We start from the raw sequence: 16,668 nt of genomic DNA, 5'->3' as shown, positions 1-16,668 counted from the left end.
GGAAAGAAAGTTATTTGTCTACTATCTTAAAGTACAACACAAGAAACAGAGACTTGCCTGAGTGGCGTGCCTCAGTGGTTGAGCATCAACCTACGAACGAGGAGGTCACGGTTCAATTCCTAGTCAGGGCACATGCCCAGGTTGCGGGCTTGATCCCCAGTGTAGGGTATGCAGGAGGCAGCCAATCAATGGTTCTCTCTCATCATTGATGTTTCTCTCTCCCTCTCCCTTACTCTCTGAAATCAGTGAAAAAATATATTTTTTAAGAAACAGAGCCTTTTGAAAAGACTTCAACCTCTTCTAATAAACCTTTGCACTTTGGTAAACTGCAGAAAACCCAAAGCCCCTGGCTTTCTCCTCTAAACGTGGCTATCAGACACTATTCCCTGCTTCACCCCTTCCATCTGTAGATCCCTTCAGAGGAAGAACTATCTCGTTAAACCCACCTCTCATCTCAGCTGCCTGTTCACTCAAGTGAGGGCCAAGTATTACCAGCTAACGTGGGGATTTGGTAGCCAGCGCAGAAAGAAGCCGCTGGGGACTCACATAATTTGGAAATCGGAGAGAACGGTGGATGTGTCAATGTGTCGTTTTGGGTGACAGGCTGGAGCACTTATTTTGTGAAATGAAAAGATTTTTGTTTTGGTTTTTTGGAGAACTAGTCACAATTCTAATGTTACCATTTTTTAGTTGCCGGGTTGTTTGTTTTTTTTCTTCCCATTAATTTCTCTAAGATTTGGGTGGTCTTATCTAAATCAGAATGGTTTCAAATATTTTTTAATCAAAACTTAAAAACCTTTTTCTAACCCATGAACTATACTCTGTATATATTAAAACGTCACATTCAACAATCCACCATTTGCCATTTATAATTCTTATTTGTCAAGTGGGCTGAGCTTTGCCTAAGTTTGGGTATTTGGTTAACCTTGACAGAAGGGAGAGAGAGGGGATTGTTTTCCTTAGTTAAAATTAGATGCCAACAAATTATTTTTTAAATATGTTTTTATTGATTTCAGAGAGAGGGATAGAAACATCCATGATGAGAATCATTGATCGGCTGCCTCCTGCACGCCCCCTACTGGGGATTGAGCCCAAAACCCAGGCACTGCCCTGACCATGACCTCCTGGTTCATGGGTCGTCAATGTCAAGCACTGAGCCACACCGGCTGGGCCCCAAAAAATTATTTTGAAGGGTTATCTCAGAACACTTGTACTCTAGGAAACATGCTGGTACAGTTAGTTATTAATGCCTTTTAGAGTTAGTTTTACTGGTTTTCCAGTTCTCTGATCCCATTCAGTTATATTACTTTAAATAGTTTAAAATAAGAATAGGATAATCAGTAATTCAAGAATTGTGCACTCCATTCACTCATTCATTCAACTACCTTTGGGGTACCAAGTACCAGCGGGTACAGAGATAAATATTTCTCTACATAGTTTAATTTTAGAGGAGAGAGAGAATCTTAGCACATCGAGGTATCTGACTGTTTCAGTGTGTTTACATGATAGAAAGTAAGACCCAATGGGCATTAGTCCAAGAGAAAAGACAAAAAAACACTTGCAGGGCCAAGACTAGCTCCCTGGGCTCTTGACTCCAGCACTGCTCATTCCAGCAAAGACCAGAAGAGTTCACCTTTTTATTACTGCCCAATAGAGTAGCCCTGTTATGTGACACAGGTGGGCAGCTCCCCACTAATATAAATCAGTCACATTTTACTGGGCACATTAAAATTGCGTATCTGGTCCAGCTGGTGTGGCCCAGTGGTGTCAACCCATGAACCAGGAGGTCATGGTACATTGTTACCAGGTACATTGTTAGTGTTTGCAGATTAAATTGAGTATTAAATAGAAAAATAAAAGTGAATTTTTAAATTTCTTAGTATACCTCCTCCATCTGAGGTTTATAATCCCAGCTACCAAAGGCAAAGAGAAGGGTGATATCGCTTGTGCTTTTCTTTGCTAGACAGGAAAACAATCCCAGGACTAAGAAGTGAGTCCTACTGGCAGGTTGTCGGGACCCCTACAAACATCATTGTCATGGGACTCTAAGGATGGTCCCCTATCCTTGACTGTATTGGTCTTATTAACTAAATTGTATTGATGGTGTCCCCTGGCCCGTACTGTTTTCTGACTGTGGAGATGACAACGCTATAACTTAACGTGGAGGAAGTGTCGTCAGAAAGTCAAGCAAACCCCTTCTCCTCTGACTGGAAATAGCCTTCTCTGTCAGAGACCTCATTACTCATCTCTTCCGCAAAATTCATTAGGTCAAAGTCATCAGTTCTTTGCCATGTTAATGTACAACAGATGTGAATAATCATATAATGGAGCTCTTCCTCAACCGAAGGGGAAATAATGTTTTTAATTTTCTTAATTGATTTTTCTCTCAGATTTTTCTGAAAACTTCAGTCTTCTGCTGCTAGTGAGCACTGACAGGCAGTCAGGTACATGAACGAGAGCAAGCGAGTGTTAGTGAAAGCACAAACAGTTCTGACACCAAACGGCTTGCTTTTTTTCAGAAGCATATGTGCTTGTGATTATAATTTTTGATTGCATGAATTTTCTCCTGGAAAAGTTCGTAGTTTGCAAGATGGGATTCAATTTAGCAATCACCTGGTATTCTTTAGAGAGCCAGGGCTTTCAAGTGCTCTGATTGCCAAAGTTGGGAGCTGCAGTTGGGAGCTGCAGTTGTAGGTAGGGGACAATGGTAGGGGGCTTTACAAACAGGTCTGGAGACAGCTGAAGGGAGAACAGAATGGGCTGCAGCATGCTGCCAGCTGGGCACCCCTCAGCTGGGGAAGTTGTGAGCTGGACCCCTGATAAGAGGGATGCCCACATCTGATTTTACAAACTGTCAAGATGGACACTGCAGCCAGTGCATTTTCTTCCATCATAAAATAAAAGTAGAAAAAATATAGCAAGAAATGGGGAAAAAAAGTCTTTAAAAAGTTTTATCTATGGAAGCTCTGCCATTTTCCTTCTTTCCAGTAAATATAAGAGGTAAAACATCCAGACCTTGGCATGAATGGATCTTACATAAAATTCTCAACTTTACATCCAGAGGGAAGAGGGAAGTTAGCTTCTGCACACATATTCATTAGAGCTGTAAGGGGCCTAGAAAAGTCATGTGCCACTGTAATCATATACCCTATACATACATACATACATACTAGTAGTCTCCTGTATAAAAGGCAGTGTCTCACATAATGGCACTTTGCATACTACTTAACTGTGACGTGGGATTAGAGCACCATCTTGTGGCCAATCCTATAAAATAAAGAGCTAATATGCTAATTAGACCTGGTGGCAGAATGACCTTCTGACCAGTGGGAGGGGCCTCAAGGCAGCAGGGCTGCAAGGGCCAAGCCCCTTGCACGAATTTCATGCATCGGGTCTCTAGTAAATATATATATAACATGTTGAACACAATAAACAGCCCCTATTTCACTCTTGGGAGTTTGTTTTTAGTGATATAGTTAGTTCACTTTCTCATGATCACATAAACCATTTTGAGAATGTTATTCCCTATTTTATATCTAGATAATAAAAGCCTATGTACTAAAAAGAATAAGGCTTATGTAATTGAGTCTGTAGACATCAATCTTACATTTTTGGCTAAGGAACTTCTTTTAGTGCCATTATATTTTGGGCTTAGGGAGCTGGAGTGGAAAGAGGTGAGAAAGGGTGTCAGAATTTCAAAGTAAATAATTCTAATGTCTTTCTCCGGTGCCAAGTTCAAGTATCAGTACTTTTATATCCCCACCAATTTCCTATGGTCATAGAAACTATCTTCACAACACGAATTAGACCAGTGGTTCTCAACCTTCTGGCCCTTTAAATACAGTTCCTCATGTTGTGACCCAACCATAACATTATTTTCGTTGCTACTTCAAAACTGTAATGTTGCTACTGTTATGAATCATAATGTAAATATCTGATATGTAGGATGGTCTTAGACGACCCCTGTGAAAGGGTCGTATGACTGCCAAAGGGGTCGCGACCCACAGGTTGAGAACAGCTGGATTAGACAATCAAAAACCTAGTCCTCCAAATGGTCACCAAATGCTCTAGGTTACACACCCATTTTGACATCCTTGTAACCCACACATTCCTCTTGCCCACACATCAAACTCATGCAGGATTTATACTTATTGTCCAGATTGGTTCCAAGTTTCAAGCTATTTCATATAGAACTGCAAAAAGTATGTTAACCCTTTGCACTCCGAACCTTTCCAGCCCATCATATGTTCATGGGTGCTTTTAAAAAGTACAACCTAATTCAGGTTCAAAGGAGACTTTACTTAGAAATATAATTTTGGAACCAAGTAACGTATTATAATGATATTGGACTTATATGAATTGGGTGACATCGAGGAATGTATATTTGCATATGTAAACTTAGAAGCATTCAAGGTTTTAAAGCTTGAAAGCCTACAGGTGAGGATACGTCCCCTCCGGCTTTGTAGGTCAAGGTCCTGCAAACTGCCCTGAACAGAATTTTGGGATCGCATTATCAGCACTACTAATTGGGGGGGGCGGGGGGGGGGAGGCGGAGGGGGGCAGGGGGGATTTACTGAGTTTGCAACTAAATTCTTTTAAAAGCTTTTGAAAAAAATATTCACCTAAAATAAAATTCGAACACTCAACTAGAAAACCAAGTTTTGCAAATGATGGATGAGTAAGTGGTTAGAGGACATTTATCATGTTTTGCTTCCCAGAAACCTTCTGTAATCTCTTCTCCTTTGGTGTCAATGAGCTGCTTGTCAAATCATGTTTGCTTATTGTGGGTGACACACTTACATGCAGCATTTTACTACTGAGTTTGGTCCTCTGTCCCTGGTTCAATTATTAGGAGTTAACTCTCAAACGAAAGGTGAAATAATTTACATTTAATTCACCAATTCAACCAACTACGTAATTCTCAAACCTTCCACTCCAGTCTCTGTGTTAGCTGTGATATCTGCAAACCCTCATACATGTGACATTAAGTTCCACTTTCCTAACCAGTCTCAGGAAAGTGTCAGAGGTCCTTCATCTTCCTTTATAAAAAAGATTTCATAGCAACAGTGCTATCCGTTTAAACATTTTATCTTTTCTATTCCCAACTCCCCATTCCCACTTTTCTTGTTAACCCCTGGGAGTGACTACTGGCAAACTGAAACTGAAAATTATTACTGCTGCCAAAAAGTTAAAAAGAAATAAATCAAAGGGAGTTTGCAGATGGATTACAGAACTGAACACGAAGGATTAAAGAGCCAGAGGACACACTTAAGATTTGTCCTCTATCAAATTAAATGTTACAGTAAAATACTTAGAACAGTGCTTGGCACATAGTAACTATGATTATTATTATGAAATATTAAATTGATAATACTTTATTTTTCCATTAGCACTGGCATCAATACTTTAAGCTGCTTTCTGATCTTCGTGTTTTCTTTTAAAAACATAAAATGTATCTATTCTGCCATTTATATTATAGAAACTAAATAGCTATGAATTACTATACAGATTTTTAAACCTAGAATCTAGAGATCATGTAAATACCTAATTGCTATAATATGCACCCTACATTTCTAAAGGTTAAGTAATAACATTACTATTTTAGCTAAAATTATATTAGAGAGGCAAAGTTCACTCACCTGGGTATATCAAATTAAACTACAATGAAACAATTAGAGAAAGAGTACCTTGTTTATTGGTATTACAGTGAAGTTCACATAAAACAAAGAAAAAGAAAAAAAATACATTCAAATTATACCTCAAAGCTAGAAGGGAATAAAATACACCTAATTGTACAAGTCACATACAATAATAAAACCAAGGACCTAGAAAAAATTTATTGGGAAAACGTCAAAAACGATGATGAAAGAAAAATTATTTTTAAAAAAACAAAACCTGTGCCCTGATGAATACTTGTTTACTTTTAGGAACTCGGTATAAGGAATAAAACATATTTCTTTACAACTTGAAAAATGTAAAGGTTTGGACATCTGACTCTTGTCTCAAAGTTTTGCTTACAACTTTCAGGTTCCCACATGTCTGGCTGGCTAGCCGGCAGTGATGGTCTTCTCTGCTCTGAAATTCTTTATGGGTTTGGAATAGTCCCAAGGCCGTCTGTTCTCAGTGAATCCGTAGAGTTTCCTCAGGGCCACTCTAGCAGCTTCTTCTTCTGCAACCAGGACTGTCTCCCCAGGTCCTTCTGCAAGCAACTTTCTATCACTAGAGTAAAAACAGCAGCAGCAGTCCGAAATTACCTGGTGCATCCACACATCAGTTTGCCTTGTAGACCTTATTTTGGCAAAATCATCCACCAGAGGAATAGAAACATTGTACCATTTTTTTCTTTCTACCAGCAATAGTGTATGGACTGCTGATAAAGGATGTGTTTAAGGGTTGCTCATCTGAGGAGCAAAGGAGTATCTTACATTTTGCTTTACAGTTTAATTAAAACTAAAGGTGAAACTTTATACCACCACCCATTTTCTCCTCTGTGATGTCCTCCATTGCTTTTATCGCTAAAAAGCCCTACATCATATACGATTAGAAAAATGTTTACTTAACTTCTTAGTTATCTTAATATTCACTGTTTACATTTAACCCTCAAATCCACCTGAAATCAATTTGGGGCAGGTCACTGTTCCCTAAGAAAACTAAAAAGTTCTGAATATGAGTTGATATATACATTTTGATGGACAATTAAACCTTTCTTTTTCCAGTTCTTGGCTCAGCTGAAGCTGTTACAAGTGTGGCTTACAGTTAAATCTGCAAAACTTGAATTAAAACTTTTATTTTTTTCTACAGAAATATTTGGAGTAACATATATTCCATGCAATTCTATAGTAATAGTTGGTTATCAAAAGCTACTGTTAGCATGAAAATGGTGAAGGGATTAAGAAGTGCCAGCGGGAAGTTACAAAATAGTCACGGGATGTAAAGTACAGCACAGCCTAGGCAGTGTGGCTCAGCAGTTGAGCATCAACCTATGAACCAGGAGGTCACAGCTGGGCACATGCCTGGGCTGAGGGCTCAATTCCCAGTGTGAGGCGTGCAGGAGGCAGCCGACCAATGATTCTCTCTCATCATTGATGTTTCTATCTCTCTCCCCGTCTCCCTTCCACTCTGAAATCAATAAAAACATATTAAGATATTAATAATAGCCAAAACCGGTTTGGCTCAGTGCATAGAGCGTCGGCCTGCGGACTGGGGGGTCCCAGGTTCGATTCCAGTCAAGGGCATGTACCTGGGTTGTGGGCACATCCCCAGTGGGAGATGTGCAGGAGGCAGCTGATCGATGTTTCTCTCTCATCGATGTTTCTAGCTATCTCTCGCCCTTCCTCTCTGTAAAAAATTAATAAAATATATTTTTTAAAAAAAAAGATATTAATAATAAAGTACAGCATAGTGAATATAGTCAGTAATATTGTAATGACTATGCATGGTGCCAGGTGGGTACTGGAAATATAGAAAAATCACTTTGTAAATTATATAACTGTCTAACCACTATACTGTACACCTGAAAACAGGATAAAATACTGTCAAAAGTAATTGAAAAATAAAATTAAAATTGAAAAAAGAGCCTGGCCTGTGTGGCTCAGTGTTCGGCAGCAACCTATGAACCAGGTCTAGGTTTGATCCCTGGTTGGGGTACATGCCCGGGGTTGAGGGCTTGATCCCCAGTAGGGGCATGCAGGAGGCAGTCAATGAATGATTCTCTATCATCACTGATGTTTCTCTCTCTCTCTCTCTCTCTCTCTCTCTCTCTCTCTCTTTCTCTCTCTCTCTCTCTCTCTTTCTTTCTCTCTCTCTCTCTCTCCCTCCCTCCCTCTCTGAAATTAGTAAAAACATATTTTAAAAAATAGAAAGAAAATCCAGGGTGGAAAGAATGATACATACTATTAGCAATCCACAGATGACTTACCTTTCCCTAAGTAGTACATAATCACAGGAATGAGATTTTAAATAGTTTTTAATACAATTAGAGGTTCTACTGAGGAACTGTGAAAGTCATTTTTTAAGGCTTTCAATCAATGTAATGAAATTAAGATTAAAATGTTACTAACCAGTATAAGCCAACAAAATACAGAGGCACAGCTGTGGTGCTTCCAGACTGCCTGGTAAGTCTCGGTTCAGGAGCTGAAATATTCCTTTTCTTCAATTCTTCCACCAGTAGCCCCATGGGATTGATGACCTTCCAAATCTCAAAGAGTTCTTTCCCAGTCAGTTGAGTAATTAAGAAGTCCTGCATATAAAAATAGGATTTATACATTTAAATTAGTGTAAAGAAAATAAGGGCCATAATTCAAAGTACAATTTTAAAACCTGAATTAAAAACTGAATGGGAAATGAAAAAAATATATACTATTCCTTTACATTTGCATGTAGTTTTCTCATATAAACTTTATTCCAAAAATCATGGTTGAAGGTAATATCCTGTCTCATAATTTAGAAATATATTATCAATAAGAAAAATATTTTTACAAAGAGTTTAATTAATGAATAAACTAATAACTTCTGGCAGAAACTCTTATAAAAGGGCACTAAAGGTCTTCTGGGTAACAGTACTTCTTTGTCTAAGTTCATGATTTTAAAAAATCATTGAAATAATGATTTCAGGATCCGGCACCTGTGAAGCTGGGAGAGCACGGCCGGCTGAGGACATGGGATTCACTGCCCTCTCAGCCCTCGAACCGCCCCTGAAAGCCCTCAGTAAAATGCCTTGATTTACTTCCCTCAACATAATAATTTCACATGAACTGCCTTTTAAGTGTTTATGACTTACATACTTTCAGTTTATAAAACTAAAAAAACTGAGGAACAAATTATGATCATTCAAAGCACAAGAGAATTTTTTGGCAATAAATTATATTGTATGGAGTTATAGAAATAAACATTAATTTTCACAATACACTGCAATTAACTTGTGTGAACAAACACAGTGTGTAATAGAAGGGATAAATGGGGCAAATGGGAGAAATAAGAGAGATTCCTCAGTTCACAAAATAGTCAATTTCATTACAACACTTCAAGTGCCAGACCTCTATTTCAGCTTCATTAATAAAAAATATTTCTAAGTCCATTCTCAGTTGGGGATTTTGAATATCTTAATGTACAGAGATGCCTTATAAGACACCAGAGGCCCGATGCATGAAATTTGTGCACGGGGTGGGGGTGTCCCTCAGCCCGGCCTACACCCTCTCCAATCTGGGACCGCTGGCTCATAACTGCTCACCTGCCTGCCTGTCTGATCGCCCCTAACTGTCCTCCCCTGCTGGCCTGATTGCGCCTAACTGCTCTCCCCTGCCCCCGCTACCGTGGCTTTGTCCAGAAGGATGTCCAGTCTAATTAGCATACTACCCTTTTATTAGTATAGCTCAGGGGTGGGCAAACTTTTTGACTCGAGGGCCACAATGGGTTCTTAAACTGGACCGGAGGGCCGGAACAAAAGCATGGATGGAGTGTTTGTGTGAACTAATATAAATTCAAAGTAAACATCATTACATAAAAGGGTACGGTCTTTTTTTTTTTTTTTTTAGTTTTATTCATTTCAAATGGGACGGATCAGGCCCACGGGCCGTAGTTTGCCCACGGCTGGTATAGATACATGACTATTCACTATTTGCCATCAGTAATCTCTCTCTCATCATTGATGTTTCTCTTTCTCTCTCTCTGGTCCTCTCTGAAATTAATAAAATATATATATATTTTAAAGACATATTTTTTTAAAAAAGAAATTTTTCTTTCTATCTCAGGTATGTCCCAGTATGTGCAATTAGTAATGACCTACCCTGATGAAAAGTGCAGTCCTCCCAGGTCCGCTGCTCTGTAGCAGGGCTCCAATTACGGCAAAGAAAGTCTGCTGTAATACAGTCGGGGGCACTGGAAATTCTGCACTCAGCGTTAACTGCTCCACAGCCAGGTTTCTAGCCACGTGACACACGACTTCCTCACCAGTGAGAAAGTCAACAAGACTTTGAACACCTTCAGTGGGCAAGTCTGGGAATGCGTCCTCAAGAAACTGTGTGAGGCAAGCTTTTGAAAAAGATGACCCCTGTTCAAATAGTTCTTGATTATCTTTAATATTCAGAAGAACAGCTTCTTTTTCTACTCCAAGTTTCTGGCGTTTGGCCTCCTCACTTTTAATATAGCAGCTATTAACAAATGCAGTTTTGAGAAGATCTAAGGAAAAGGCTTCCTGTAACCGATGTCCAAATGCCTGTATTTCAGCATGGTAATCCCAGTTGGGCTTCTCTGAACTGAAAATGTAAAACAGAAGACAGTAATAACACATGGTAAAGAAAGGGACAAGATGTTGCTATCGTGCAAAAATTTTTCATTGTGTTGCAATTTTGTTAATTATATAGGATATTTTAAAAGATTTTCATTTTTTTGCCCTAACCGGTTTAGCTCAGTGGATAGAGCGTCAGCCTGCGGACTGAAAGGTTCCCAGGTTCGATTCCGGTCAAGGGCATGTACCTTGGTTTCGGGCATATCCCCAGTAGAGGGTGTGCAGGAGGCAGCTGATCGATATTTCTCTCTCATTGATGTTTCTAACGCTCTATCCCTTTCCCGTCCTCTCTGTAAAAAAATCAATAAAATATATTTTTTAAAAAAAAGATTTTCATTTTTAATGTCAGACTTTGATTTCCTAAAAGTTAAAATTCAAGCCAGATGATTACTTGTTCTTTGCTAGCTACACTGCTGGATTAATTTTCCCTTTGAGCCAACTGCTACATTAACGTGCTCTAACCATAGAACTATACTTAACGTCTAGGAGTGAAGTACAAATTATAATTTCACATATTCAAGCCATAAACAATAAGTACCTTGTATTTGTCTTATATTTCATTAAGTTTTGAAAACATTCATTTAAATTAGCAATTAAGTAGTGTAGTACCATTATAAGTAGGTTAAAAGTCCATACCCAAGAATGACTAAAAGATATTTTTTTAAAGACAACGCACCCAAAATAAAACTTTTAAATAAAAGAGGGCAGCAAAATATACAGACCTGGGTTAGAAATAATAAAATGGATATATAACCCGTAAGTTTCTTCCAACTATAAAAGCCTAAGATAACTACATAACAAAGAAATGTGAATTTAAAATAAATGCTATTTTTTTGCCTATTAGAAAAAGAACTTACTATTTGTGTTCAAAGAGTATAGGAATATGAACATGTATATTCCTACTGGTAGGCATATAGACTGGATTAAGTATTTTGGGGGGAAGGGAAGGACAATATTGAAGTAGCTATCAAAATTCCATATTAAATCCTCAAAGGAGTAATAGTTCAAAGCTATTCATTTGTTACGTCGGTTGTAACAGCAATAACATGGACCTTAAATACACATAAATGGAGCCATAAAAGAGTGAAGTGCATCTATTTGTACTGGCACGACGACGTCAGACACATGATTAAAGAGAAAAAGATGCAGAATGTGTGTGTAGTCGGGTCTGATTTGGACCTATAAGATCTACGTGCCTTTCCACGGACCTTCTAGTTCCGGAGCAAGAGTAATGAGGGCAAAAACCTAAAGCTAGAATGTTTCTCTTTTACGCTGGACAGTGGGTTGTGGTGGAAGACACTGAATTTTTTTCTTCCTCTGAATCGCATCGCTGTGGAGTGATGTCTCCCCTCTTGTCCGAACCCACAGACACCTCAGACATTACAAAGCAGGGGCCCCCCGCCCGAGGCCACAGGAAGGTCGCCCTCCGCCGGCTCACGGCCCACAGCTCGCGCCCTGCGTCTAACGGGGAGCTCCCACGCGCCGGGCAGCCCCGCGCGGCCGGAACCCGCTTCCTCCGGCTCAGGCCTCGCGTTCTCGTCGCAAGCATGAGTGTCTCCATCGCAAACCTCCCAGGCTCGAACCAGGCGCGCATCAGCGGCCACCTACCCTCCCCGCCGCGGGGCCGAAAGCCTGCGGGAGGCCCGGGTCCTCGACCGCCACCCGGACCCTTCCCGAGGCGGCTCCTACCGGCGCACGGGCGGCGGCGGGTTCCGGAGCAGGCGCCACCGCTCCAGCTCCTTTTGGAAGCGGACGGCGGCACGGAAGGTCTTCACTCCCCGAACCGGCGGGGCGAGAGCGGGGGCGGCCGGGGCCAGGAGGCAGCGACGCCCCTGCAGCAGCAGCCTTCCCAGCCCGGAAGCCATTGCAGGGACGAAGGCAAGGGTGGGCGGAAAGAAAAGCGGCGGGTCAGTGTCGTGGTAACACAGTCCCCCCGGAATCCGAGCGCTGAGCAGGGCCGGGCCGGGCTGGGACCAGCACGCAGTGGGCGGGGCGGCTGTGTTTTCTTCACCAAATAACTGCAGGGTGACAAAGAGGGAGGGAGGATCTATAGATAAACAGGGTCCTAGACACAACCAAGTATGGACCTAGTTAGTTAGGACCCTGGTTGGAACAAATCAACTGAAAAAAATGAGATGTGGATTATTTGAATACTGAGAAGCTTTTAAATAATATCAGATAATTATGGGGAGGGGGATCCTCAATGGCGGTATTTTAGTTTTGATTTTCTTTAAATCTTTAATTTTTAGAGATTTACACTGACATATTTACTTGTGAAAAAGAAGGTATCAGATTTTCAAAATAATCAGGGTGGCAGTAGGTGGGGTTATTCTTGAAATCAGCATGGCCCTGAGTTGCTGTTAGAACTAAAGTAAAGCCCTCACCAGGTAGCTCAGTGGGTTAGAGCATCGTCCTGACGCACCAAGGTCCTAGTTCCATCCCTGGGCACGGCACATACAAGAAGCAACCAATGAATGCATAAATAAGTGGGGCAACATGTGGATGTTTCTCTCTCTCTCTCTCTGCCCCCCTCCTCTCTCTCAAATTAGTAAATAAAAATTTAAAAATAAAGCTGTTCCTTAAAAATAAAAAGAAATAAAGTAAAATAAAGCAAAATTGAAGGCAGATTAAGCCAGTCTGCTCAAACCCTCCAATGGTTTTCCATCTCACTTAAAGTCAAAGTCCTTACCATTCCTCAGGGCTCAGCATGGTCTGTCTGGTGACCCTTCTGTCCTCACCTCCTGTACTCCTCACTCGCTCTGCTCCAGCCGCCCTTGCCAATCCTAGAAAACCCTAGGCATGTTCTCACCCCAGGGCCTTAGCACTTGCTCTTCCCTTTCCAGGACAGCACTTGTCCCATTTTTCCACACAGCTACTCCCTCCTCTCCTGTTTTGCTCAAATGTCCCCTTCTCCATGAAGCCTTTCCTGGCCATTTGTCTCAGGTTGCATTCTCTGCAAGCAGATGCTGACACAGAGGTTGGCGCACAGAGTGTTTATTAGGATCCATGGCTGTGAAGGAAGGAGGTGTAACAGGAGTAGGCAGACAAAGTCAGCTGCAGTGCAGGCCTGGCAAAGCCTCATCCAACCCAGGAGAGCGTTCTGGAGCCAGTGTTACCCAACAGTGGGTCCTGGGCCTGGCTGAAATGGCCAGGCCTTTATATTCATGTCTCATTTAGTTACCGAATTCAGGCTGCCTGTGGAGGACATGGCTGAGCCACAGTGGCTCCCTGCAGCTAAGGCAGACTCCGAAAGAGAGGAAAGCTAGGGACTACCTGCTGACCACCCTCCTTCCAAGAAGTCACACCTGGGCAGTGTATCTCCGGATCTACCACACTATCCTATGTAAAATTGCAGCACCTCCTAGAGCCCCGATTACCCTGCCAGTTTTATTTTCTCCACAGCATTTGACATCTGTTAATATACTAGGTAACTTATTTATTTTATTATCTGGTTCTGTCACTGGAATATAAGTTCTAAGGATAGAACGATTTTTGTCTCACTTAAGCACAGCAGAGTGGTGCCAGGCTCACAGCCCATATTCAATAATAAATAAGTATTTGTTGTTGGGAAAAAAAAGTTGTTCATTAGCCTGTTTAGCCATTATACTGTACAAGCCTTACAAGAACCACATCTTTTTCATCTTGTCAGTGCATGGCACATAGTAGGTATATAATACACTTTTGTTGAATAGATGAATAAATATATCCATGAATGGATATTAGCTGCATCATAAGAAAGTACCAATACAGCACTGTCCAGCAGAAATACTATGTGAGCCACATATATAATTTAAAATTGTTAGCCATATTAAAACATAAGAAGAAACAGGTAAGATTAATTTTAATAGTATATAATTTAGTTCAATATATCTAAAATGTATCATTTCAACACGTAATCAATATAAAAATTATTAATGAAATATCTTGCATCCTTTTGCTTCTGCACAAAGTCTTTAAAATTTTGTACTCATACCACGTCTCAGTTTGGACTAGATACATTTCAAGTGCTGGGTACCCAGGTGTGCAGTGCAGTTCTAACAGAATTCTGCAGTTCAGGAGTCAACATAATGTAGTGTGTGGGGAGGGCTGGGAAGGGGAGGTCTCTGGAGTCAATGACTTCTTGGGTCCCAATCATGTCTCCTTAACTTACTTGTGGTCGATGTTCTCCAGCTAAAAGCCACCAGGAACACATCTGTAGCTGAACAAGTTGGTTTGATTGCCTATTGGAAGGGAGTCAGTGATAACGAAGGACTTAAAGGATTCACATTTGTGTTAGGAGATGATTTGGGGGAGAGTTTACGGAAGAGGGGCTTCCCTCTGGACTGCATACTGTCAGGAAGTGGGGTTAAATTTTATGATTAGACTAGTGACCTGGTGCACGGATTGGTGCACATTGAAAGAAAATTAATTAGATTTACAGTGATCGCCAACTGTTGGTCTGTGGATCACTGATGGTCCCTGAGGTCTGAAAGGTTGGCGACCACTGAATTAGAAGATGGCCAACTGGACAAGAAGGGCTGGACACACCCTGGAGCCAACCTCCTGCGGTCCCTCCCCAGCCGGCTGCACCTGGGGTGGCACTGAGGCTCGAAAGGCATCTGTGGAGTGAGCAGGGTCCCTCCAGCAGCTGGGGTCCTGGAGTGAGAGAGGGCACTCTGCAAAGCTGCTGTAGTGCATGGTGTGGAACACAAACGCAAGTGTGCAGTAAACCAGATCCGGGGCCAACAGTGCCCCAGCAACAACGTAACCCATGGCTGAAGGTGGAATCGCATGCCCCATGAGGAATTGGGCTCCCTCCACTCTGGTTCTGGGGTGCGTCACCCGAGAACCGCCGCTGCCAAGTCACTGCAGCTCTTGCATTGAACATCTGCCCCCTGGTGGTCAGTGAGCATCATAGCGACTGGTCGGATGGAGGGAGGGACACTTAGCATATTAGCCTTTTATATATAGAGATATCTTAATAAATCTTGTCTAGATGTAGCAAGACTAGACTGAGGCTAATGCTGTAATTGGTAAAGAAACAGGAGTCACTCATATTAGCTAGAATTGGGGGATGTTTGCTCATTTTTGTGACTTGGACAATATTCATGTTCTTGCTGTGTTTAAATATGCTTATGAAGCCACCTTGTCTGCTGTTATGTTCCATAGGAATGAGCTGTGAGCACACAGGCAGTTCATGGCAACAACCCTGGTTGATAGGTCAGGGCTGCCTTTGTGTTTCTCATAGCGATGTGACCATAAGCAAGCGATTTAACTTCTCCTTGGTTCAGTGGTCTTATCTCTAAAATGAGAATGCAAGAGCGATGATCTCTCCACTTCTTAGGGTTGTCATCAGTATTAAGGGAGATACTCCATGTAAAGAAATTGGGTCAGTGTCTAGTATGTAGTCACCACTGTCACCTACTATCTGCCGAAGATTCTCAATGGCACTATATTTTTTCACATTGACATCTCTGAAATGAAGGTGCCTTCCAAATAATGGCTTTTTAGAATGAATACAATGTAGTAGTATCATTTTCTGGTTTTGGGGACAATTCCTCTTCCCTGCCAACTGCTCAATCCATTCTTGTATAAAGGACTTCACTTTTTGTGGACAAAACAAAGGGGCCACATAATAAACCTGACAAGCTCAGGGGAGGCCTGTATGTCAGGCCTTACAAACTCAGAGATGGAAAGTAACCACATAGGATCATTGAACATAAAAATTCCTAACTAAAAGTGAGTCATGGTGGGTAGTCACACAAAGGTCAACCTTTACCTTCGGTGAGCTTGTCATTTGTCTTTTTGCATCTAAATAATAGACTTTGAAATTTCAGAGTAATCTCCTTTTCCAGATCCCACAGGGCACGAGACAACAGAATCCCACATTATCTTCTTTGCCCCCCAATACCATCTCTATGTGCTGTAAATGTTAGCTGTGCTGTACCCACCATTGTAAAAGACGTATATATGTCTCTCCATTTTACTTTTTTTGTCTTATCCTAGAGATTTCCCTACAGTGCTTTCTTCTGCCTCCTTACTCTACCACCAATGGATTTCTTGTGACCCTCTTTATGTTTCCTCCTTTTATGCTAACGTATAGAATAAGATGCAAAACTGCCATTCTTTGGAAGATTTTCTCCATCTGTTGAGATTTTGCTTTCCGGAACCTGTGCTCAGTTGGGCTCAAATAACCCCCTATTATCCTTTTCTTTAGGCTGGACTTTCTTTCCTCTGCCTTTTCAACCTTGACAACTTGCCCTGCTTCTGGGCGGGCGCCCCCCCGGGGCTCTCCCGGCCTGTGAATGTGGCTGCGCTGCTTCCCCAGGAAATACGGCGCCACGCGCAGCGCTCGAGAGCTTACGGCGCGGCGCCCACGCGGCCCGGAGCCCAGCGAAACCGGC

At 41.5% G+C, this 16,668-nt stretch overlaps 1 protein-coding gene across 1 annotated transcript; it reads right to left on the bottom strand.

Moving 5' to 3' along the window:
* Positions 1-5,672: 5,672 nt before the first annotated feature.
* Positions 5,673-12,214, bottom strand: MRPL44 (mitochondrial ribosomal protein L44). Its single transcript, XM_006082580.3, has 4 exons — positions 11,975-12,214; positions 9,785-10,253; positions 8,061-8,239; positions 5,673-6,219 (listed from the first exon to the last, which is right to left on the bottom strand). Exons 1-4 carry the CDS (start codon positions 12,148-12,150, stop codon positions 6,048-6,050), a joined length of 996 nt encoding a protein of 331 aa, XP_006082642.1. The 5' UTR covers positions 12,151-12,214; the 3' UTR covers positions 5,673-6,047.
* Positions 12,215-16,668: the final 4,454 nt, after the last annotated feature.

Source organism: Myotis lucifugus, unplaced genomic scaffold (assembly GCF_000147115.1).
Source record: "Myotis lucifugus unplaced genomic scaffold, Myoluc2.0 scaffold_3, whole genome shotgun sequence".
Classification (NCBI taxonomy): domain Eukaryota; kingdom Metazoa; phylum Chordata; class Mammalia; order Chiroptera; family Vespertilionidae; genus Myotis; species Myotis lucifugus.
The sequence above is the reverse complement of the archived record's forward strand: the minus strand, read 5'-3'. Positions and strand labels throughout refer to the sequence as shown.

Excerpts from the sequence above, each read along its gene's own strand:
- MRPL44 (XM_006082580.3), bottom strand. The coding sequence starts at position 12,150 with ATGGCTTCCGGGCTGGGAAGGCTGCTGCTGCAGGGGCGTCGCTGCCTC. Across the intron at positions 8,240-9,784 it reads GGACTGCACTTTTCATCAGG|GACTTCTTAATTACTCAACT; the intron begins GTAGGTCATTAC and ends TTTTATATGCAG. Across the intron at positions 6,220-8,060 it reads TATTTTGTTGGCTTATACTG|TGATAGAAAGTTGCTTGCAG; the intron begins GTTAGTAACATT and ends TTTTTACTCTAG.